At 46.2% G+C, this 25,901-nt stretch overlaps 1 protein-coding gene across 2 annotated transcripts in view; it reads left to right on the forward strand.

Moving 5' to 3' along the window:
* The first annotated feature begins 1,094 nt into the window (after positions 1–1,094).
* Positions 1,095–25,901, forward strand: part of ST8SIA4 (ST8 alpha-N-acetyl-neuraminide alpha-2,8-sialyltransferase 4) — a 129,962-nt gene continuing 105,155 nt past the window's right edge. For both annotated transcript variants that reach the window (XM_020794409.3, XM_078386284.1), the window contains exons 1-2: positions 1,095–1,659; positions 24,014–24,145. In XM_020794409.3, coding sequence (XP_020650068.1) covers positions 1,547–1,659; positions 24,014–24,145 — 245 coding nt within the window. In that variant the 5' untranslated portion in view covers positions 1,095–1,546. The remainder of the gene's footprint in view (positions 1,660–24,013; positions 24,146–25,901) is intronic.

The following is a 25,901-nucleotide window of genomic DNA, read 5'->3' on the forward strand; positions in this document are numbered from 1 at the left end:
AAAATTGGAATTCAATCAGAGAGACAAAAGAAAAAAAGTTTCAGGATTGGCCCAGACAAAAAGGAGAGGGAAGGGAGATTGTGCAGGCCTAAGAGGGGAAGACACCATTGATTCAAAATGCGTGAATACTAACTGCACATTTATTCACCATCAGTATGGTGTGTGTTAGGTTCTCATGCCTACTTGTTACAGGAGGTGAGCTTTCCAAATTACACCAGCATTTTCCCCCCCCCCCTTCATACACTGGGTATTCATGTCAACCAGGCTGGCTGCTGGATTTAAGTACAGTATAATCTTAAGAGTATCTTTACACTGAATGCAGAGGGACAGACTAAGACAACAAACACCCTAACAGCACCTCAGAAACACTTATTGTGTGTGTATCTATATATGAAAATATGAGCCACAGCAGTGTAACTGCCCAAATCACTGGGCGATGGAAACTCACACGGGGAAGGTAGCAATAGTCGAACTACTCCTTGAACTTCTCACATACAGTACTTTAGAGCTCAATGAGGACCAACGTAAATTGAAGGCAACACATATGTATACATACATACATATATCTAATTGTATATGCATATACAATTAAATATAAGCTGTGTATTATGGACACGCAGCCGTTCATTGTGAGATAGATACACACGATGGATATACACAAATAGATCATGAATATACACAAATGCAGCATAGTTGCATTCCAAATATATCCTGTATAAAATAAATGCAAGCTTTTCTCGCCGTCTCCAGCCCGCGATCCTCTTCGTCTTACGGGAGGCAGCGCCTCAGGATACTTAATAGGTCTCGAAGACCAACCCCAGAGACCTCTTCGTGGGTCAGCAGCAGTTCCTTCTGAGGGAGGAATCATGCCTTCTAGGCGCCGGCTCGCCCTCCGGACGACCGAGCAAAACGGCCTCCCGGCCGCCCGCCCCCCTCCCTTCGCCGCTCCCACAGGGCGCCCTTCTTCTTAAAGTTCGGGGCGCCACCGCCGCCCGCTCTCAACCTCCCCCCCCCCCGGTCTCCGTCTCCGCCTCCCTTGGCCACCTATTGGCCGGGTTGCGCTCATCATTTCCCCGCCAGGGGTTGGGCGGGGCTAAGTGACGCCCCAGAGATTGGCGGCTGCCGCCTCGGCTGTTACCTAAACTGGACGGCAACGTGAGAGGATAGCGGAGAAGCCGGAGCGGAGGAACGTCTGGGGGGAGCGCGTGGACTTTGGGCGAAAGGACTTTGCCCGCGGGAAATGATATTATTTTTATTTTTATTATTATAAGAACAACAACAAGAAGAATAGCAGCATCGGCGGCAGCAATCGCGGTAGCCTTCTCCCATCCCTGAGCATCAAGCCAGCTTTTATTTTGGGTTGATTCGTCGTTTTATTTGCATCTCCCCTTTCTTCCTTTTCTTCCTTCCTTCCCTCCCTCCCTCGCTCCTTCCCACCCTCCCTTCGTTTTCTGGGGGAAAAAGCATTCTTCCTGCAAACAAAGGAGACAGAAGGAATTAATTTTTAAAACATCCCCCCACACACCCACCCCGTTTTGCGGGAGACATGCGTTCAATCAGGAAGAGGTGGACCATCTGCACGATAAGTATTCTCCTGATTTTTTACAAGACAAAAGAGATCACAAGAACTGAGGAGCACCAGGAGACGCAACCCATCGGGTAAAAGCGGAGCGTGGGCTTCCCCCCCTTCTTTCCTTTTGCATGCCTTTGACAAAGGGGGAAAAGAGCTCGGGGAGGGGGGGAGTGTGCGCGGCAATACCGCGCAGGAGGTGGTGTTTTGCTTTCCATCCGACCACCTTGCTGGCTTTTAATTTCTCAGATTGAAGGATCCTGTTGACGGGAGCCTTCCGATTTCCAGCGCTCGCGTAATTAAGCATCCAGATCGGTTTCAATGAGATTGATCTCCCTGTGTGTCTATACACCTCTCTTGCCCAAACGGAAGTCATCCGTGGATATCTGGAGAGAAGTTGGGAGTGAAAACGGGGTTGCATATAGGGGATAATGTAGCCCTTTCATCATCCCGTTCCGCAGCCCCGGGTGGCTGATGATGGCTCAGATGAATAAAGGTTTTCTGTGTCTGTGCATGTGAGTTTGAAAGTAGCGAGAGGCTTCCAGTGCGGAAGGCGGTGTCACGCCAGATCTGTTGTGTTTTTGTGCTGCCGAGGGGGAGTGGCATTTCTGAGAAGTTTAAGCAGGCAGGCATCATGTTGCCCGGATCAGCCTGATTTTAAGATTGCAGTTTAGGGGGGCTTGATTCTGAATATGCATGGGCTTGTTAGCTGTTGTTCTGGAGCAGCAAGGAAGTAGTGCAATTCCGCTTGCTACTAAGCGTCCCCTTTGGTTCGCGCTAAGGGGATCGTTTAGCTTAGCCGGTAGCTGGCGAGCTGTCCTGGTCCTCCTGCACAGGGGAAAACTTGGGAGCGAGTCCCAGGGATCTCAGATCTTCCCAGGGACGGGGCTTGCGCCTCAGGAACGCCTAACTGCTCCCGAGTTTAGCTTTCCAAGTTCGAAGTGGGCATGTTCCACGAAAGCTTGCATTAAAATATAGTCTTTAAGGTGCCACGACGTCTGTTGTTGTTTTTGCCTTGTTTTGTTTTGTGTTTTTTGCTGACAAGTTTCACTTGGTTGTTTTAAAGTTTCTTTGGGAGGTTTGTCTAACTTACCTGGTTGGTGGCACGTCGTGCAGGGCCAGCTCCCCGGGAACTAACGTTTCCTCTTTGATGCTGTAACAAGACTCTTCTCCGGTTGTGCTAGGAAGCCCTTCTTGCTTACAAAGACCACCGCCTATATTTGTCTCGACTCTCTGCTTTTATGGCAGCCCCAGCTCCAGCGTCCCTCAGCTTCCCACTTGGGGGCTTTGTTATTTATTGCTTCTTTTCTGTCGAGGGGCGGCAAGGCTTTGCTTTTGGTGCGCGGGCTCCGTCCGGCCCTGTCCCGCGAGCCGGTGCTCTCTCGACAATGTATTTGCATCGCTCCATCAACGAAGTAAGATGCCAGTTGAGGCTTTAGAAAGAAACTGTATAAAATTGCTTTGAAACTCGTCCTCAGTGAGAAAGATCAGAGCAAGAGCGCTCCTGATCGGTTTTAGGGACTGATGGTGGAGGGTTCGGTTTATTTATGCCTGCAGAAGTCATAACCTGGATTTAGGGAAGAGTGTGCATGTGTGCGCGCACTCCTACGCGGCTGCCTTCTTTCATGCACTTAATACATACATTGCTTTTGTATTGAAGCTTGCAGGATTTTTTTCATGCAATGACTTGTTTGGTCTGAATTGTCAGCTGGGGCTTTTATGGATGCATCGGCATGGGTGTGAGGTTTATGATATGCTGAAGCAATCAATCCAGCATGATCCATGCCAAGGGACTGGGGAGAGAGAGAGAAAGGGGGTAGGGGGGATGGATCCTCCAGGAGTAGATGCCACTCTCTGCCCCTTAAGAAATCAGGTACGTATTGGGTGTGCGTGGACGCGTCGCTGCGGGATCTGTTTGCCTTTGGGGCGGGCTTTCCTTTTCTCTGCGTTGCCTTGTATTCTTGCGGGCAATAACCGCTCAACTGTGCTTTGTGTGCCGGTGGCCGGGGAGAGTCCGAACCCCTGTCTTTCCGCCTTGCCCTTCTGCGCACGCCTGTTCGCGCCTGGGGGGGTGGGGTGGGGGGGTGAAATCTAGGTGGGTCGCTCACACAGAGCCGGGAGGGAGGTGGTTTAGGCGTCCCGTTTCGCGGGCGTGGGGTGTGTGTGAGAGAGTGGCGAGCGGCTTCCTGAGGGAAGCGTGTGTGTATGAGAGAGGGCGAAGCGCCCCTCGTCCGTTGGGTCGCCGGGAGTTCCGCAGTACTTCCTTCTGAGGGAGGGTGTGCGAACGGCGGCTGCCTGAGCCGTCCCTTTCCACAATTCACCCCCCCCCCGCCTGCCAGGCTGCCTTCCTGCCCCGCTGCCAGAGTCGAGCAGCCCCCTCAGGAAAGGCGAGAGCGTCGCTCTCCCGGCCCTCCAGCTGGCGCGCAGCCCCTCCAGCTACGGGAAGCTCTGCTCCCCCAGACAGCCCCCTCCCCTTGCGTGCCAAAACCGGCCGGGGAGGCGCACCTCATCCCAATGAAGCGCGGGTACAGCGTCGCCTTGCCTTGCCGTCCCCCCCCCAGCCCCAGGGAAGGGGCTACCGCGGGCCAGATGCGCGCCACTGCGCACCGCCAGAGCCCAGGGCCACGAGCGAGGCCGGCTCCTTTCCCGCCCGCCCCATCCCACCCCCGTGCACTCGGGAGAGCAAGAGCATCGCCTTGCGTTTCCTTTTTGGGGCGCGTTGTTCTTCGAGGAGCCGCGTGGCGCTTTTGCAGGGCTTGCACAAACCGGAAAAAGCAGGAGGCTTTTTGCTGCAGCTTTCCACCTCCGAGGTTGCAAGAGAAAGAGAGACAAAAGGCCGGTTTCTTTGTTAGGCTGTCAGATAGGTTCCTTTTTTCTCCTTCCTCTCTTTTTCCTTCCCGAGCCTTGCGCAACCTGGATCACAGCACGCCCCCTTTGTTCACTCGAGTAGGCAGAACTACGGGGAGGCTGGATCGTGTTCAATTGTATCGAAAATTAAGACATACCTCCGGTGGGAACCAAGGACTTACCGAAGCCTTCTTTTGACAAACTGACACGTCCCATTGATTTCAGTGGAGCTGCTCAAAATATAGAATTGATCCAGGCCATTTCCCGAAAATTACTTGTGCAGCTCCGCGTATGTTTCTGATTTGTGAAATTAAAGATGTCCTCATAGCCTTCAAATAAATAAATAGACTTCAGAAATGTTAAGTGGTCTAACCTTTCCTGTATAGATTTAATCCATTAAATGCATAGGTTGAGTGGATAATTGTGCACCCAGAAGTTTGAGATCAGTAGCTGTGCCCTGTAAAAGCATCTTAGATGAGATTAGACTTTAGACTCAGGATCTCTATAAGTCCCCTGTAGGATAGAGTTCAAGTTGTGTGGGGTGCTCTTAATCACTTGAATTAATGTTTGCAGGCGAATAGGGGAATGCTCATTCATCTTAGTGACTTGCTATACAGAAGCAAGAGTTGGTTGCTAGTCTGTTAATTAATGATTACATGTTGTGCTATTTAACTGAAAGATGAGGACTTGCAAAAATCTCATTGAAGCTGGAAGATGAGCTGTTCTCATTTTTTGGGGGGTGGGGAAGGAAGAAGCCATGTGATCCTTAAAATCATACAAAAGCAGAGCTGGTACCTTTATTAGACTATTTAAAAAATTATAAAGAACAGCTAGCTCTCCATGACGATTCATGTTTCTCAGTCTGAGGTCCCGATTTTGTGGATAGTTCAGAAAAAAAAATATGTGAGAGTCCCAAAAATTCATGGCAGATATCAGATATCTGTGCCAGGTATACTTCGTAAGGTGAATTCAAATGCTGGCTATAAACAGCTTTTGGGGTGTGTGGTTTGAAGTGTCACCCCAATAGCATTTGGCTGCCTCCTAGCTCTTCAGACAAAGAACTACCAAATAATTTTTGCAACTCATATTTTTTTTCTGAACTATCTACAAAATCTGGTGCTCAGCCAGAGTCTTTGAAAAAAAATTGTTTCTTTAATTTTTTAAAGTGGTCTAATAAAGGTATCACCTGCTCTTGCATCTGTTCTCATTGGTGACAAACAACTTAATGAAGTGCATCTGCACTCAGGCGTGACAAATCAGTTCATATTGTCTGTCTCTTCTTGTCAGTAGCCTGTGGACTAGTACCATAAATTTTTTTGAGGGAGAGGAAATACTTCCACACTGTTTGTCTCCTTGTTATGTGCTATCAGATCAGAGCTGACTTATAGCAACCCTAATATGGCTTTCAAGGGAAGTGGGATATTTAAGGAGTAGTTTTAGAAATTTCATCCCACTCCCCTCCCTCTGAGTTTCCATTGCAGAGGTGATGAATTGAATCCAGGTCACCTGAGTCCTATTCCATTACTCTAGCCACTATAAGGACCTGAATTAAGTAAGGTGGGGATGAACAGCTGTGGCCCTTCAGATGTTATTGGTCCTCATCATGACTCCTAGCAGACATAATCAGTTATGAGGGCTGATGAGAACTGTAGTCCAAGAACACTGAGAGGAGCACATCTGTTTGTCCCTTATGTATGGTCCTATCACTGTCTTCTCAGTTTGAGCTTTTTTATTGTTTAGTCATTAAGTTGTATCCAACTTTTTGTGACCCCGTGGACCAGAGCACGCCAGGCCCTCCTGTCTTCCATCAGAGTCTTTTCCAGGGACTCTTCTCATGAGATGGCCAAAGTATTGGAGCCTCAGCTTCAGGATCTGTCCTTCCAGTGAGCACTCAGGGTTGATTTCCTTTAGAATGGATAGATTTATTCTCCTTGCAGTCCAGGGGACTCTCAAGAGCCTCCCCCAGCACCACAATTCAAAAGCATAAATTTTTTCAGCTGTCAGCTTTCTTTATGGTCCAGCTCTCACTTCCGTACATCACTACAGGGAAAACCATAGCTTTGACTATTCGGACTTTTGTTGGCAATGTGATGTCTCTGCTTTTTAAGATGCAGTCTAGGTTTGTCATCGCTTTCCTCCCAAGAAGCAGGCATTTTTTTAATTTCGGGGCTGCTGTCACCATCTGCAGTGATCATGGAGCCCAAGAAAGTAAACTCTGTCACTGCCTCCATATCTTCCCCTTCAATTTGCCAGGAGTTGATGGGACCAGTGGCCATGATCTTATTTTTTTGATGTTGAGCTTTAGACCATTTTTGCGCTCTCTTTAACCCTCATTAAGAGGTTCTTTAAGTCCTCCTCACTTTCTGCCATCAGAGTGGTATCATCTGCATATTGGAGGTTGTTGATATTTCTTCCTGCAATCTTAATTCTGGTTTGGGATTCCTCCAGTCCAGCCTTTCACATGATGTATTCTGCATATAAGTTAAATAAGCAGGAGACAGTATACAGCCTTGTCGTACTCCTTTCCTAATTTTGAACCAATCAGTTTGGTATCCATATCCATTTCTAATTGTTGCTTCCTGTCCCACGTATAGGTTTCTCAGGAGATAGATAAGGTGGCCAGGCACTCCCATTTCTTTAAAAACTTGCCATAGTTCGCTGTCCACATAATTCGCTGTCCACACAGTCAAAAGCTTTTGCTTAATCAATAAAGCAGAAGTTTTTCTGGAACTCTCCGGCTTTCTCCATAATCCAGCGCATGTTAGCAATTTGGTCTCGAGTTCCTCTGCCCCTTCGAAATCCAGCTTGTACTTCTGGGAGTTCTCAGTCCACATACTGCTGAAGCCTATCTTGGAGGATTTTGAGCATAACCTTGCTACCGTGGGAAATGAGTGCAATTGTACGGTAGTTGGAGCATTCTTTGGCACTACCCTTGTGTGGGATTGGGATGTAGACTGATCTTTTCCATTCCGCTGGCCACTGTTGAGTTTTCCAAACTTGCTGGCATATTGAATGTAGCACCTTAACAGCATCATCTTTCAAGATTTTAAATAGTTCAGCTGGAATGTCATCACCTCCACTGGCCTTGTTAGCCAGGCTTTCTAAGGCCCACTTGGCTTCACTCTCCAGGATGTCTGGCTCAAGGTCATCAACTACATTGTCTGGGTTGTCCGGGATATCCAACTCTTTCTGATAATAATTCCTCTGTGTATTCTTGCCAACTCTTCTTGATGTCTTCTGCTTCTGTTAGGTCCCTCCCATTTTTGTCCTTTATCATGTTCATCTTTGCACGAAATGTTCCTCTAATATCTCCAATTTTCCTGAACAGATCTCTGGTTTTTCCTTTTCTGTTATTTTCCAGGAGGCTTCCGAAAGCGGCGCGAGGGGGGCGGGGGTGGCGGGCCTGCCCCTACCACACCCCCACCCACCACGGCAAAGCGCTGCTTTTGGAAGCCTCCTGGGGCTTTTTACAGCAGTGAAAATGCACCTCTGAAAGCGGCGCTTTGCTGTGGGGGGTGCGCGAGGGGGGTGGCGGGTGGGTGGCGGGCCTGTCCCTGCCAACCCACCCACCCCCACCCCGGCAAAGCGCGGCTTTCAGAGGCTTCCCCAGTGCATTTTCACTGCCTATTTAGCTGCTGGGGAAGCTTCAAAGAGCACCGCGGTTCAGCTGTAAGGAAGGGAGGGGGAGGGGCTGGAGCAGGGAAGCTGGCAAAATCGCCGCCCACTGTGTTTTGGCCAGGATTCCTAGCTTACGGGCGGTGAAAATGGCGGCCGGATGGAGGATTCCCCGCATAGCGGTGAGTTTTTCCCCAATAGGAACACATTAAACGGAGTTTCATGCGTTCCTATGGGGTTTTCCTCCCCACATAGCGATGTTTCCGGATAGCGACGTTAATCCTGGAATGGATTAATGTCGCTATGCGGGCACCACTGTATTTGTAAGGCCTCGTTGGATAGCCACTTTGCTTTCTTGCACTTCCTTTTCTTTGGGATGGTTTTTGTTGCTGCCTCCTGTACAATGTTACAAGCCTCCATCCATAGTTCTTCAGACACTCTGTCCACCAAATCGAGTTCCTTAAATCTGTTCTTCACTTCCACTGTGTATTCATAAGGGGTTTGGTTTAGATTATACCTGACTAGCCCAGTGATTTTTCCTACTTTCTTCAGTTTAAGCTTGAGTTTTGCTATAAGAAACTGATAATCAGAGCCACAATCACTTCCAAGTCTTGTTTTTGCTGACTGTATAGAGATTCTCCATCTTTGGCTGCAGAGAATATAATGAATCTGATTTTGGTATTGCCCATCTGGTGATGTCCATGTGTAGAGTCGCCTCTTGTGTTTTTGGAAAAGAGTGTTTGTGATGACCATCTTGTTCTCTTGACAAAACTCTATTAGCCTTTGCCTTGCTTCATTTTGAACTCTAAGGCCAAACTTACCTGTTGTTCCTTTTATCTCTTGACTCCCTACTTTAGCATTCCAGTCCCCTGTAATGAGAAGATCATCTTTCTTTGGTGTCAGTTCTAGAAGGTGTTGTAAGTCTTCCTAGAATTGGTCAGTTTCAGCCTCTTCAGCATCGGTGGTTGGTGCATAAATGTGGATTACTGTGATGTTGAAATGTCTGCCTTGGATTCGTATTGAAATCATTCTATCATTTTTGCGATTGTATCCCATTACAGCAGTGGTCCCCAACCTTTTTAATACTAGGGACCGGTTTTCTTGAAGACCATTCTTCCAAGGACCGGTAGGGGTGGGTGGGCTGCCGCCACCAGTGTCTGTGAATGGGGGCGTCCGTGCGTGGGGGTACTTGTTATGCAGTACTGTAGTATGTTATGCATTAAGCACCATTTCCCATTGAAATACATGGGAACAGGATTATCAGTCAGTCAGTCAGAAACCTTTATTGGCATACTGAGTACAGTAAAACAGACAAATACAATAACATACAACTAAAATGTTCACTGGGTAACGGGTAGGAAGGGCCAGCCAAGAGCATATTTAGGGCTCTTCATTCTGCGAGACCGTGCTACGACGTCTCTGCATGATGGCATATACGTATCTGGCAGTTGACAGGGTAAGTTCCTTAATATTGCCACTTAGAAGATGCTGCATTTTCCTCATATCATCCCATCCGGAATGGGAGGAGAGAAAAGCGCACAGATGGGACAGGCGAATATCCTTGTACAGAGTACAATAAAATAGCATGTGCTGCAGGGAACAGGATTAATCCGTTCCAGCATTTCAAAAAAATACACAAAATAAATAAAATAAAAATAAACAGAGCAAGTCCCATGCTGGGACTGAGGGAAAAAAACCACAAATCCAAAAACAAAACAAAAAAGCACAGAAAAATAACCCCCAGTCCAAACCCCACCCAGAAGAGTTTTTAAAAAGGAAAAAGCAGCATTTTACCAGTCCAAAGCCTCCTCAACCTCGTGGACTTCCATAGCTGCTGCTGGGAGGCCTCCGGCAGGTCTCCCGCACTTCCACCACTGCCTGGAAAGTGAGCAGCGTTGACGGGCCCGGGAAATTCAAATGGCCTCCCCACTGGGCTCTGTCTCCAACTGCTGGATCCGTCCGCGGGGGTGGTGGAAATAGTAGCCTTCCCCTGGTACGACTGCACTGCAAACATGCAGTTCCTGATGGACGCACAGTTAGACTGGCTTTTCGGGGGTGTTGGTGGAGGTGGGGGCGGGGGGCGGAGGCTGTAATATCCTTCCTTCCCGCCTCTCCCTGGAGAAAATGAGCTTTCCGGGCGGGGATGGTGAACAGAAAAAGGGTTCGAGAGGGAAGAGCTCAGCCAGCACCCACCCTATCCACCTTCCTCGCCTCAAAAATACGCAGCCACCCCCTGAAGGCTTCCTATGTATGCATTTAGGCTTCACCGGCTTTTGCCAATGCCCAAGGAAAGTCCGCGCAGCTGCGCCTCCGATCCTGGACAAGGCGCGTTTCCAAGGCAGTAACTTTTGTGAAGACCAAACTACCCCAGCTAGCCACCCCAATCCTCACACGGCAAGCTTCCCCGTCTGGCAAAAAAAACAGATCCGTTTCCGAGTCAGGGGCTCTCCTTCCTTGCCACGAGAAAGGGACCCGGACCCTCTCTTTCCACTGCCCCCCCAACCAGGACTTCGGTTTTGGAAATGTGGAAAGAAAGCCCAGGCATTCCAGGCTTGCACCCCACGCAAGTTTGAGGTGCTTTCTCCAAACTCCCGCTAATCGTAGGAAAGACCCTTTCCTTCTCTTCCCCCCACCCACAAACACGGCCAAAGAGAGAGAGAGATTGAGCCCTGACAGGGCAGACGAGGACAAAGCGGCCGCCCCAAGGGGAAGAGGTGGTGCGAGCTCTCTCCCTCGGGGTGGCGGTTTTGGCGGAACAATGTGCAGCCGGCGGGGACTGAGAGAACTGAGACCAGGAGACAGGGAGAAGGTTGGGGGGGGGTGCACCGGCAAGACGCAGGAAAGGCTGAGAAACGGGACAAGGAGGCTGTCCGGGCGTTCCTGCTGCACTGGAAGAAATGGCTTCCCAGCCACCTCCATGCCCTCTCATGCAGCGCGATGAGTCCTTGCTGAATGGCGAGTGCAGCCAGGCAGGTGGGCAGCCCTGGGCGAGGATTGACCGCCATCCCCCCATCTCCAGGCAAAGGCAACCCTCAGCTGGGGCCAGCCTTGCCCAGGGCTGCCCACCCTCCCTTGCTCTCTGTCCCTCTTCTTCACTTAGCCGGGAAAGAGAAGAGCAGCAAGGATGGCGGCAGCGGCAGCCCACTGTCCTCTCCAGCCGGCTCCTCTGCTCTTCTCTTTCCCGGCTAAGTGAAGAAAAGGGACAGAGAGCAAGGGAGGGTGGGCAGCCGATGGAAGGTGCTCAGCAGGGAGGGAGGGGGACCTGCCGGCCTTAGCTCCAAGACGCAGCCTGGGCAGCTGCACACCGTCCATCGGTGAGGCAAGTGGGGCTCTGGCAGTGGGAGATGCTTCTGCTTCCAGAGAAAGAGGAGGCGAGGGCTGCCAGGCAGGGCCGCCATGAGCGACGGAGTCAGCGCTGCAAGGGTGGAAATGAGGCCCCACTTCCCTCGCCGACAGACCTGTTCTTTCCAACCGGACCTCACTCCCACCCTTGCAGCGCTGGCTCCGTCGCTTATGGCAGCCCTGCCCGGGAGCCCTTGCCTCCTTCTTCTCCGGCAGGGGAAATAACCCCTGCCACGGGAGCCCCACTTGCCTCGCCGATTGAAAGTGCTTAGCAGGGAGGGAAGGGGCCGCCCAGGCTGCGTCTTGGAGCTAAGGCCAGCGCGTCCCCCTCCCTCCCTGCTGAGCACTTTCAATCGGCGAGGCAAGCCGGGCTCCGGTGGCAGGGGATGTTTCCCCTGCCGGAGAAGGAGGAGGCGAGGGCTCCCGGGCAGGGCAGCCAGGAGCAATGGAGCCACTGCTGCAAGGGCAGGAGCGAGGCTCCAATGGAGGCTCCAGAAGGCGAGACCCACTCGGGGGCAGCAGCGGAGGGGAAGCCGCCCTCCTGGATCCTCTTCCACAGAGGAGGAGCAGCACCCCTTGCAGCCCGGCCCAGCCCACCTTTCCCGCCCGGGAAGAGGCGGCTGCAGCCGGGCAGGAAGCAGCAGGATCGGCCGCTCGCCCTGGGTGGGGTGGCGCTGAGCGCGGTGACCGGCCGTTGGCGCTTCCCGGGCGGGCTGCCCACAACAGCTTCCCTGCAGCGAAGGAGCACTGGGGGACCCATTAGGATGGAAACACACCCCTCAGCCAGTTCGACACACCCCACGGGGGAGGCGGGGGGCAGAGACTTTTCTCTGCGGCCCAGTTCCGGTAAGCCCGGGGACCGGCACTGGGCCGCGGACCGGGGGTTGATGACCCCTGCATTACAGCTTTTCCCACTCTTTTGTTGACTATGAGGGCTACTCCATTATTTCTGCTGGATTCTTGCCCACAATAGTAGATATGATAACCGTCTGAATTGAATTCACCCATTCCCATCCATTTTAGTTCACTGACGCCCATGATGTCAATGTTTATTCTTGCCATCTCCTGTTTGACCACATCCAGCTTACAAAGGTTCATAGATCTTACATTCCAGGTTCCTATGCAGTATTTTTCTTTGCAGCATCGGAGTATCGTTTCACTTCCAGGCGCGTCTGCAGCTGGGTGTCCTTTCGGCTTTGGCCCAACCACTTCATTAGCTCTGGAGCTACTTGTACTTGTCCTCCGCTCTTCCTCAGTAGCATGTTGGGCACCTTCCGACTTGAGGGGCTCATCTTCCAGTGTCATATCTTTTAGCCTTTTGTTTCTGTCCATGGAGTTTTCTTGGGAAAGATAATGGAGTGGCTTGCCAGTTCCTGCTCCAGGTGGATCGCGTTTAGTCAGAACTCTCCACTATGTCCGTCTTGGGTGTCCCTGCACGGCATAACCAGTAACTTCTCTGAATTACTCAAGCTCCTTCGCCACGACAAGGCAGCAATCCACGAAGGGGTTTGAGCTTGGCCTGTGTTAAATGGAAGAAGAAAAAAATAAACACCACCTCTCTTTTTATACCTTTTACTGAACCCTAATATCACATCACTTGCATATTCCTAGCCTTTTCTAATTTGGGCTTTTTAGATGGCTGCGACAGTGTTAACATACAGCATTGAAAGTATAGGAACCTCCATTGACTTGTGTTTGTCTTTCTCCTGGATGGGAACTCTGGAGCTGTCCAAATGTTGTTAGACCCCCTTTCATACTTGCCCTTTCTGTCACAATTTACCACTCAACCTATGCATTGAATGGAAGCATCTGCTACCTGGCCAACTTCCACACAAAAGCTGTACTTTCTTCTTGCTTTGTTTCTGTTCTGCTTATTTACACATGGAAGACTGTTGTGCTGTTTGGGTCAAGAGCTTCATGCTTTGTAGACTCCTGTGATGTGTGAATGACTAGTTCCCTAAATTCTGCCACAGGCTACCTGAGATCAGCCATTCTCACCTGTTTTTTTTTTTTTTTTTTTTGCCGTGGCCATAAACACAATATGAAAGACATACAGAGCAAATCAGGATTGTATAAGTCACATAAGAAACCTTATAAGGTGGGATGCGTGAAAATTTGTTTCCATTCTGTGGTCCCTTTCAGATGTGCCAGCGCCCCCCCCCCCCAAAGGGCCATATCGCCCCTGTTGAGAATGGCTGGCACAGAACAATGTTTTGTTCTCCATTTTACATCTGTAAAAAAATCTAATTTTGTAATATATGTTGATTTCCAAGTTTGTGAGATAATGTGCAGAAAATACAGTAAAAGGTTTCGGTAGCAAGGAATAAAAGTAAAAAGAGAAGGGGAGAAAATCTCATCTGCTGGCAGCCTCAGCAACATCTGATGGAAATCTTTACCACCTGGTTTTGTAGAGTTGTAGAAATATCATAAACTAAATCCAGGTGCTGTTCCAAACTAGAATCAAAGACCAACTGAATCAAAGAGATTGATTGTAAGTGCTGAGTTACCATTCAGCAGTTGATTCACTGGGTATACACTCATTAGGGATAGCAGTTCGATTTATGTCTTTGTCCCGGACTTCTTTTGAGTGTTGAGATATTTCTTAGTGTTACTACTAAGAAATTAACTCTTGGTTTCTTACCATGATTCATATGATTAAAAAGCAGGGGCTGCCTCTTATAAATCCTAAATTTTAATTCATATTTATTGTACAAAAAGGTAGTATAGAACATATTACTTCATAAGGACAACTAAAGTTAACATTATGACTTATTGGGGAGTACTGGTTGGTTAGTGTGCAAAAATAGTGCTTTTGAGCGATGGTAAGCAAACAGATTTTTGTAGGTCTGAACTGTAGCAGGCCAGTAACAATGCTTGTACTGTGTTTTGTCTTCTGCAGGAGTGGATAACTTCTTCTGTCCTCTCCCCACCAGACATGATGAGTTGCAGCTCACATAAGCCCTTACTAACATAGCCACTAGTGATAGAGGAGGAGTATTGAAGTCCAAGATCATGGAGGAATGCAAGTTTGCATTCTTGGACTACCAGCTCACCGTGCTCTTCTAAAGTTCTTGTGTCTGTATTTCATAGGATGTACAAATTGTTTTTAAAAGGAATGACAGGAACTACTGTCCTATTGATTCCAATTTTGTGGCTGTTTGTCTCTGAATGCATTTCTGTGCTGGTTGTGCACATTCAGTGGGGAGCAAGGTCCTCCAGAGGGAGTTTCTTCTGAGAAACGTGAATAGATTCAAACTCTCAGTGGTTTTGTGGATTAGTGGAGGCACCCAGCTCCTAGCCCACTTCCACACTAAATCTGAACTTCTTGTTTTGTATCTGTTCTGCTTATTTACACAATAAAGATCACTGTGCTGTTGGGATCAAAGAGATTCATGCTTTGTGGACTCAATGAGAGGGATGATGAGTTTCCAGATGAATTGTCTTACAGAATTTCTGTTTGGGCTACAAGCTAAGCTTGGCTGGCTTTTTTGTAGCATATATTTTCACAGTTTCTATCAGAACAAGTACTGTAGTTTTAAATTGGGAAGTTTATGGCAATGCAAAGTAAAATAAGCAGTTCATAAAGCAGGAGAGGTTCTCCTTTGTAGTCTCTGTGGGCCACACTACGGGTTATCTGTGCCTACCCAGAGCCTGTTCAGAATCCTTCCAAACTGACTACCGTGTTTCCTCGAAAATAAGACAGGGTCTTACATTAATTTTTGCCCCAAAAACGCATTAGGGCTTATTTTCAGGGGATGTTTTTTTTTTTCATGTACAATAATCTACATTTATTCGAAGACAGTCATGTCATCTTCTTCTGGATGCTGCACAATGGTGGAGGGCAGGGTTTCACTTAATTGGGGCTTATTTTTGGGGTAGGGCTCATACTATGAGCATCCTGAAATATCATACTAGGGCTTATTTTCAGGGAAACAGGGTAATAGCCTTTTTGGTAGTAACCCTACCCACTCTCCTGGCCGCATATATAACTGCATCCAACCCTAGTCCCTCAGTTCCTTTTCATCTCTCAGTTCCTTTTCACCTCAGAGCACCAGGGATTTGGAAACCTCTAAATTAGCATTCAATTTTCTCTTGTTGTTTAGCTTTTCCATTCCCGTTTGATTTGCCCCTTGAACTCCATTCACTACCTTAATTTTCATTTATCATACTCTGTTGCTCTTCACACTCATTGATTTGTATTTGTTTCTTTCCATTTTGGGGGCTCTGCCTGCTTGTATGTCCCCTAAGGCCTTATTTACAAAATGCAGCACATGCAGGGACAGTATAGGTCCCACTGATCATCTTTCAAAGTGCTTATTCTGCCTCGTAGAGGCTCAACTCTTCTAGCTTGTCTGATTAGTAAAGTTTTCACCAAGCAGGACTGCAGACTAAGAGTGTCAAAACTCTTTTCATTCCTTTGGAAGCAGTCTCCTCAGGCTTCTGACTAGGCTTTGGGCCCAAATTCATCAGCCTTGGCTCTGTCCTCCACCACAGTCTCACTATCAACAGCACTCTCTGGTCACTTTCATAGACAGATGTCTTGCCTGATACCAACTCCTTTGGCAGATCCTGACCAAGTTTTATTATCGTCCTTGATGTTGACACAACAGCCAGCGCCATCTTCCGAGACCTTCTCCCCCTCTTTACCTCAGGTAGGGAACAGCCTGTGATCAAACCAAGAAAACCTGCCATTCGGCTTCCACTCATTCTTGCTAACTTTGAAGCCCTTAAGCCAAAATGGACAAAGGACAAAGAAGAGAAATAGACGAAGAGAGACCTACCATCAGTGTCAGTAACATTGCCTGCTCCATCGTCCTTTATGGATCCTGCATCAACATAGCATTTGCCTCCTCCATCTGATGCAGTTCCCCCTGCGATTCTGCCAACAACCTGCTGAACTGAGAATTTTTAATACATACAAGGGGAAAGAGCTTAATTCTTCCTACAGGACCCCCCCTCCAAACACTATAATTGTGGTGGCCACACTGACAAAGAATACACAAAAACCCCATTCCTCCCCTGTGGACAGTGACTGTATGAAACTAGATTTTCTGGGTCACAGACTCTTCTCCTGCCTTAGTGGTGCACATTAGCAACGATCAAGCAGCTATGGCCGCATATCAACATCTGCTTAGGGAGACGTTGGAACCATTTCTCGCATCACCCTTAGGAGGACCAGTGGCCACTACCTCTATCTCTTTTTCACATTGTCTTGTTAGGCATAAGATAACTGCACCAGGCATGTTACCGATTCTCTCTCTAAGGTCATTGCTGGAGCTGCTTCTGTGCATTCGTGTCATCAGTACGCTGATGATACTCAGCTCTACATCTCCTTTTTACAACAACAGTGGATGCTGTTTCGTCCCTTGAGCGCTGCCTGGGGGCTGTTCAGCAATGGATGCAGGTGAATGGACTGAGGCTGAACTTCAGCAAGACAGAGGTCCTTCAGGTGGTTGTTCCAGACGCCAGTGGTCTGGGAAACTCCCTTTTCTTCGTAGTGGTCTCTGTGAATGCACACAAATGGGTTAATCCTGCACCTGCACAGGACGTCTGGAAGATTCTAGACCTATAGAAAAAAGAGTCAGTTAGTTTCCCCCCCCGGAGGGTATATAGTCTCCGCCTCGTCCCTCTCCTTTCAGTTCCTCTTTTTCCGCCGTACCGTTAGGACGTTAGGAAGAGCAGAGCATCTACACTTAAGTATTCTACCTTAGCTAGCCTTTTATTCTTATACTTTTCCCCCTGTTTTTTTATTGTTGTTTTATTTTTAATCCTCGACAGAACCTGCCAAAATTTTTTAGTTTGCCGTCGTTCTGTCATGTGTTCCCCCCCCCCCCGTTTTCGACAGATCCCCTTTTTTGTTTTTTGTTTATGGCCCCTCGGGGCTTCAAGCAGTGCGCCGTCTGTTGTCGTAAAATTCCGCTCTCTAGATGGGTGGTATAAAAATCCACAAACAAACAAACAGGCAGGCAGGCACTTGTGGCCCAGAGCTGTTAGTACTCCAGAAGAGCCTTACTACCACATTTAGAAACTGGCTTTCAAGGATGTTGGTCTCTTCAGTGCCAAAATGGATGAACTCATAGATCACCTTATTAAAACGTGTAATACTGTAAAGAAAATGGTTGTTACCTCACAATCTGCCACTTACCATTCTCAGAAGCAGTCCTGGAAAATTATCTTTCCTGCTTGCCCTCAACATGCCTGTTCTTCCTCTCAAACCAGTCTCCCCGACCCCAAGTGTTCTTTCAAACACAGCAAGCAATTCCCCTTCACATCCTCTGCATGGAAACCTTCTTTGGTATCCTATTCTGGAATGCTCTTCCTCTCTGCAGACACAACAAATCACTGTACCTATTGGACATGATGGCTTGTAGGCCCCTTCCAGCTTCACTTTTCTATGAATTGTGATAAGCAGAGAAAGGAGGAAATGGAACAGCACTGTCAGAAAGAGATGTAAAAAGATTAATTTCACTTCCCGTGACCCTCTGCAGATGAACATGGGAAATGCTTAATTGTCAGCTGATCATGCTGCAAGGGGTTGTTCGTTATTCAGATGGGAGGAGCACGCCAAATAGCAGATAAATCCTTCCCGCCCCCAACTGCAACAAGCCCTTTGTAGCCCAATCCACCCTATATCTAAAATGACCAGTCTGGCCAGCCCGCTACTGTCTGGAGACGTGCTAACTTCATAGTGAACAATATTAAAATAGAATCTAGATGAACAGTGGTTTCATCTGGTATCCAGTATGTTCCTGTGTTCCTGTATATAGACTGACTTGGCCAGCCAAGAAACATCTGCTTGTGAAGTTGAGGAAAGTCGGGGTTTTTTGTTTTTTATTTGTTTGTTTGTTTGTTTTTGGTTGAAAGACTTTCCACAAACAGTGAGACCTAGTTTAACATGTTGGCTCAAATATAACTACTCATTTTGAATTTGTGGAATGCTTTAGTTAAAAGAGCAGAGAGATCTATGTTATGTTACAGATGACTTTTTTTTTTTTTTTTTTTTTTTTTTGCTGGAGGTTAAAAAAGAAAACAAGTAATAAAAAGCTTGTATGGTGGAAGAGAGGAAGCCAAGCAGGGCAGAATTGCCCATTCAAGACATTTTGCTGAAGGGGAAAATGGTGTGATGCTCCTCCCCTAGACCCATATGCAGAAATCAACTGGAGCAGCAATTGTTCGTTCTGTTAACCACTGATGATAGAACAATGTCTGCCACCACATCTGAGGGCAACAAACAAGCACATGGAATATGTTGCATAGTATAAACAGCTCTCAGCACCTGATTATTGCACCCTGCCTTCTAGCACCTACTGTCTCAGGCACATGCGACAGTTTGGTAGGTTAGGGATAACCCTGGACTTAAACTTATATTCACATGATACAGTCTGATGATTTCATATTAGTGACATGTTCCTTATGTACAGTCATGTTACTCTGGGGAAGCAAAAAAAAAAGTTCCAAATGATGTTGTGAGCCATATGGACTGAGCTTCATGTAGTTGTTGATTTGCTGAGGATACTGGCCACTCATTTTTACATTAGTATGACAGTCATGAGTGAATGGGATGAATGTGTTATATCTCTTTGCTGCAGAAGAGTGTAGGGCATATAACCATGCCTGAGCTGGCTTTCTCAGATAAGGAATGTGAAGAACTGAGGCAAACGGTGGTGGTATGAGATGATACTGCAAGACTTATTGATAAATTGAAGCATCATAGGTCCACCTATTTATACAGCTTTAAAAGCAAATTACTTTAGTTGGCTGTATATTACCTAGGGATCAGAGGATACTTGAATAACAGTTGCAGGGAAACAACAGTTTCCCTCATATATAGATTAGTATTTTTCATAGGCCACTGTGGGAAACAGAAGACTAGACTATATAAGCCTTCATTCTGATTCATTAAAGTGTCTCTTACAGTTGTAAGACATAGCAATAATTGAGAATGGGTGCTTGGAGAGGAGGAGCACAAACAAAATCAACGTACAGAAAATCAAAGCTCTCTAGTTTGTGCAGAGGTCCTGCCAATACTTCACACTGCTGTTAATATATGGCTCAGTGTGTAAGTTTCCGTGTTGACACCAGATAGAGACTAGTCTTGACAGATACACTGCCATTTAAGTGGAGAAAAATATGTGTGAAGTAGACTAGATTCAGTATATAGATGTAGAAAATAAAAAAGTATTCTCTAGCTGCCTAGAGTGGTCTTTTAGACCAGATGGGTGGGGTATAAATCAAATAAATAAATAAATAAATAAATTCTATGTTGCACACGCGTGTGTGCACACGTGTGTGTGTATTTGGTGTATGCTTGGCATAATTTCATGGGACTAGTTTGTTTCATTTTTCCTTCCATTGCATTGTACAGTGGTGCCTCGCTTAACGGCGATAATCCGTTCCAGGAAAATTGCCGTTAAGCGAAAACATCGTAAAGCGGGGGGGGGAACCCATTGAAACCCCTTCAGTGCGTTCCAGTGGGGTCAAAACTCACCGTCCAGCGAAGATCCTCCATAGGGCAGCTGTTTTCGCTGCCTGTTTTGCGAGGAATCTGTCCCAGAAAACAGCGGGGAGCCATTTTGTTTACCCGGTGGCCATTTTGAAACTGCCGATCAGCTGTTTTAAAATCGTTGTTTTGTGAAGAATCGGTTCCCGAAGCAGGGAACCGATCATCGCAAAGCGAAAAAACCCCATTTAGACCATCGTTTTGCGATCGCAATTGCGATTGCAAAAAGATCGTCGTAATGTGGTTTCGTCGTAATGCAGGGAAATCGTAAAGCAAGGCACCACTGTAGTTTTATGTTAATTTTCAGACATGTTGCCTAATAAAGCAGCTAGCATCCATATAAAATGAGACATCGCCTTGATCTCAGACTTAATTGGTTTCTCATTCCCATAGGGCAATGGATAAAGCCAAACTGTCCTGTCCCCTTGTTTCAGAAGTCCCAAGGCAAATGACTGTTGCTGTTAACTGGTGGGGGGGGGCACAGCAAGGTCAGCACAGCTGATCCTTTGCTAGTCAGTGGATGAAGCTATATTATGATGTTCTTATTAGAAATTTGAGGTGGGACCTTCCAGTAGCCCTTGCCTGAAATATTCCATCTAGTTCTGAACATCACAGTGTAAGAAAAAGACTGACAAACTGGATGTGTCCAGAAAATGATGATCAAGCTGATAAAGATCTGGAAACAAGGTGTTATGAAAAACAATTGAAGGAGTTGTATACGTTTTGTCTGGAGAAGAATGAGAGGTGAAGTAATAACCAGCTCCAATATGTGGAGGGAGGCCTATCACATGGAAGATGGAGCACGTTTGTTCTCTGTGACTTCAGATGGTAGGAGTTTCCAGTAGTCCTGTAATTGATTCAGAATACAAGTCAGGCAGTTTGGATTTTAAAAAAACTCCTTTACATTAGAAAGAGGATCCTGATAGTAAGACCTGTTTCATATTGGTATAGATTATCCTGCAAGGTGGTGGACTCTCCTTCATTGGAGGTTGTTAAACAGAGATTGGAAGGCAGGGATGTGTTAGATGTGAATTTCCCATTTCACCAGGGGGTTGGCTTAGATGAGGGGTCCCCAACCCCCAGTCCGCAACCTGGCAGCAGTCCTTGGCCTAGGCAGGACTGGGCCGTGGACACAGATCTCCTGCCCCCCGCGATCGCTACCACATGCATATGTGTGAGCATGCTCTGTGCATCCGTGCAAGCGGGGGGCCCTGTGACCACACCATACGCATGTGCACGAGCAGCCCCCCCATGAGCGCCGCTGCACACATGTTTGCAAGCGTGCTCCACCCCCTTGCGGATGTGCCACACCCTGAGAGCGTGCTACACCCCCGGCATGAGCATGCCACACCTCCCCAACCAGTCTGTGGTGGGAAAAGGTTGGTGACCACTGGCTTGGATGACCATTTTGGACACCTTCTGGCTCTATAATTTTATGGTACTATTACAGCCAGCCACTGGTACGGTATTTTGTTCTGTTTTTTTCCAGACAAGGAAAGAACAAGCAAACTCCTTGCAGGTGCCCTGTATTTATTTGTTTATTTATTGCAATTTTATGTCTCTTCTCAGCAAAAATGGCTCTTGGGGATGTTTATATGTTTGTTTGTTTTTAAAACTTCTGCCATAGGCTTACAGTCTAAAAAAAAGAGGAAGACGTAAAAGGAAAGAAGTTGAAAAAGAAAAAAATAGAACAAGAAGCAAAAATGATGTAACTTTTAAAATATTCATAATGCAGTCTATCATTATGTTTAAATATTTTCTTTAACTTTAGTTGTAAAATCTCAACATTCTGTTAGCAAATACAACTTTTTTAAAAACTGTAATCTGTATGCATATTTTCTTTTTCATCTGATGGAAGGAATGGCATTGACACAATGAGCCGTGAGAAGGTGGTATCCAGGACAGGCCTCACCAGAACATTAAGCCTTGGACCTCTCAGTATCTTAGAGGCCCTGCTGCTGATGGTAACAGAAAAGGAACAAAATCTCTGTGGGTTGGTACATTTAGGAAGGCTGGTAGAATATCCCATTTACCATTGGCTAGTGGCTAGATGCATATTGGTCTCCTTGCCATTATGAATAGAAGAAGGAGAGCAATATCGGCTGTCAGTAGCCTTTGATCTTTGCCCAGGTCCATAAGAGGCCGGTGTGCACCTTTTTGGATTGTAGTGATGGCAACTAAATTGTAGTTTTTATTAATTTGAATTAGCCTTAAGGGATCAAACCTTTTATCATTTTTTGCGTGAGTGCTCCCCCAGGGGGTGTAAGATATATATATTATCATAAATATGGTTTTCTGTGTCTTCTACTTAGCGTGCTTATTTTGTAAATCATTGGAGGATATATATGTTAGGCTTAAGGTTTAAGAGATATCCTTGAGGAGATCTTGTTGGGAGGCACCATGAGTGAGACATGGGGAGTGCCCATTTCCCTTAACGTCTGCCTTGACCCTGAGTTCCTTTTCTTCTTTGACTTGAGGGGATGCCCAACTTCCTCTCTATGTATGTTAAGACTATGTTTTTATAAAGGTCTGTGTATCTAAGTTTGTTTTAAAACACTTGTTTTAAAAGTAAACCAGTCCTCTTGCCTTTAGAGGCATGTTTGATGAGGACACAAGGGACATCCTTTCTGTTGGCTGCTCCCTGACTTTGGAACTCTCTCCTGAGGGAGGTTAGATTGACCTTCTACCTGACAGCCTTTATCTACCTGACAGCCTTCTGAAGGCACACCAAAAAAAACCTTCCTGCTCAGCCAGGCCTTCAGGATCTGGCTGATGGCCACGTTGTATTTTTCTATAGATAAATTGCAATCCTTGTTTTAAACGGTTTTAAATTCTATTTTGGTTTCATAGAAAATGAATTTTACTTTACTTTAGTATTTCCAATGTATTGTTTTTAATGGTGTTGTTTATGAATTATACTGTAAAGTGGCTTGGGCGCCAAGGTGAGAGGGCGGAAGAGTATGAATCAAATAAATATATAAACAAATGTTAGCACCAGATTCATGTCCGCCCTTACCCTTATGAATAAAATGTAATTTTGAAATTCTATTTGTGTAATGTTTTCATAACTTGCCATGGCTAATTGATGGGGTGCAGAGATGCATCTTTGTCACCAGCTTAATCACATGCTGAAATGAACAACTAGGGTGTGTCCCAGTACTTCAGTAATTAGCTGTGGCAAATTACAGAAGCTGTATGCGAATGTCACTAGGATTCCAACCATTGTCATGCTTTTAGTGGCATAATAAAGAGATTTGCAAGGAAATATATATATTTCAGGCTTAAATGTCTACTCAGAAGTAAGTCCCCCTTCGAGGAAACAGAATATACGATTATTTCCTTAGTGTGGAAGGGACAATGTATGTATCAGGCACCATTGCTGGATTACTTCACCCATAATCACAAGCAGAGGTTTATTATAGGAATAAATAAAGTTTATTTGAGACTATTTTATTTTATTATATTCTAAAGGCTTTGCATGGGAGAAGACTGATAATGTTGCTTTCTTATATTGTATCAGCGGAACAGGGTCTGGCACAGAAGTCCTATATTACCCATCTCTCCCTGCCAAAACTGAAAGAACAAAGAGAAAATTTATGTTGGTAGAAGCATTGGCCATATTTTTAAACACACGGGCCCAAATCCTGTTACTTAGCAAAGTAAATCACACTAGAGTAAACCCATTGAATCAATGGTGATTTAGTGAGTCAGTGTCTCCATAAATTCAAATGAATCTGCTCTTGTGCATTTTAATATACAGTATCAAGCAGCAGGATTTTGGCTATTAATATAAATAGGCCTTCTGGGGTAATTCCTGAGAATTCATGTCTTTGCAAGGCCAACAGATGTTGGTCCTTATGTTAGGGTACCATCTTAGCCAACTGAAATCTGTGATTTGCCATTTATTTCTTAGTTGTTCTCTGAAGAAACACAATGTCACATCATTGTGGGAAATTAAAATTGAGGCTTGGAATAAGAGGGAGCCCATTGGAGGTAATTTTATCCCTTAAGCCTGGTTATACATAAATAAAACCATGGATATAAGTAAATAAAACACTGGATGTGTTTGTCATTGCAGACACAGGCTTCTGGAAAGCACCAAGCTAATTTTAACTCTCTCTTTTTGTATTGTGTTACAGAGACGGTGAGATAAGTTTAAGTAGATCAATGGTCAATAGTTCTGATAAAATAAACCAAAAGACTGGCTCTTCAGTGTTCCAGCATTCTGTGGAAAGATGGAAAATCAATTCATCCTTGGTCCTGGAAATAAGGTGAGTGCATTAAATAATATGCAGCATATATAGTGAGGTAACTTGGGGAACAGAGGCTACTGGTAAGCCTGTCTTGAATGACTACTGTTGAGTTACAGTGTGGGAAACACACATTCATACAGGAATAAATGATCTTTGGCAGACTGCCTGACATCACAGGCTGGTGTGTTTGTTGAAAAGAAACAATAAGCTCCTTGGAAGACAAGTGGCGTAGAAATTTAATAATTAGAATATTAAGGAAGGCATTTCAGTTAAAGAAAATTGATTTCATATCTATATATTTTAGAGCTGATGACACAAATTTATAACAATTTCTTTTGAAGATGAGCAATGTTTTCAGTTTATAAGGATTATTTTCTTTTGACTCTGAAATATTTGTGGAATTTGATTATTAAAGTTTAGGAATAAATGGGATGATTGTCACTTTGCTTGTTAATTTTGATGGCTGTTGTTGAAAACACAATCTTGGTCAAGGTTGACCTTTGCTTTGACAGAGTTATTTCAGAGTTTTCATGAAACTGACAGCACACGTCATTTCCCCTCATTTACAAAAATGACTCTTGCTCTGGTAGCTGCGTATCGTCTTCCTGTTACAAAGTACCAGCTGGAGCTACAGTAGTAGGCATCCTTCAGTCTCGAGAGACTGTGGTAATGTGCTCTGTATGGAGGTCTTGGAACAGCGTCTAGTGTAGCTGAGAAGGCCAGTTCGAGAGTGACAATCCCTTCCACACTGAAGACAAATACAATCTGTCACCTGTCCAGCTCCCCGATTTTGCTGGTTTTGGGACTGCCTCTTTACCTCGGCCTGCTGAACAAGGGTCTTTTCAAATTGGGAGAGGCCATACTGCACCTCCTGCCTCCAGGCTGAACACTCACATGTCAAGGTTTCCCATCTGTTGAGGTCCATTCCTAAGGCCTTCAGATCCCGCTTGCAGATGTCCTTGTATCGCAGCTGTGGTCTCCCTCTGGGGCGGTTTCCCTGCACTAATTCTCCATACAGGAGATCTTTTGGAATCCGACCATCAGCCATTCTCACGACATGCCCAAGCCAACGTAGACGGCACTGTTTTACATGCTAAAAATTCCAGCTTGTTCTAGGACTACTCTATTTGGAACTTTGTCCTGCCAGGTGATACCAAAAATGCATCGGAGACAACTCATATGGAACGTGTTCAGCTTCCTCTTCTGCTGTGCACAGAGGGTCCAGGACTCGCTGCAGTACAGGAGTGTGCTCAGGACACAGGCTCTATAGACCTGAGTTTTGGTTTATGCCGTCAGCTTCTTATTAAGCCATACTCTCTTTGTGAGTCTAGAGAACATGGTAGCTGCTTTCCCAGTGTGTTTATCCAGCTCGACATCTAGGGAGAGAGTGTCAGAGATTGCTGAGCCAAGGTATACAAATTCAAGAACAACCTCCAATTCTTGCGTGGAGATAGTAATAGAGGGAGGTGAGTCCACGCCTTGGCCCGTGACTTGTGTTTTCTTCAGGCTGATTGTTAGTCCAAGCTACAAGTGCTTTCCAAAATCACTGGGAATATACACTCTCATGCTGTGTAGTTTTGAGTGGTTTAGATTTTTGCAACCATGCCAAGCAAGCCGGAAAGTGAACAGTGAATCTTCAAGATCTGATAAAGGCTGAAGACAGAGGAATAGAACCTAGGGTCTGGGTCTGATATGATTTCACTGTTTCCTAGGTTTCCATCAGGCCACTGGACTTCTGCCTAATTTCTGATCCAGCATAAAAGAGACGGTTTAA

The sequence above is a fragment of the Pogona vitticeps genome, chromosome 2 (assembly GCF_051106095.1).
Source record: "Pogona vitticeps strain Pit_001003342236 chromosome 2, PviZW2.1, whole genome shotgun sequence".
Taxonomy (NCBI): Eukaryota; Metazoa; Chordata; class Lepidosauria; order Squamata; family Agamidae; genus Pogona; species Pogona vitticeps.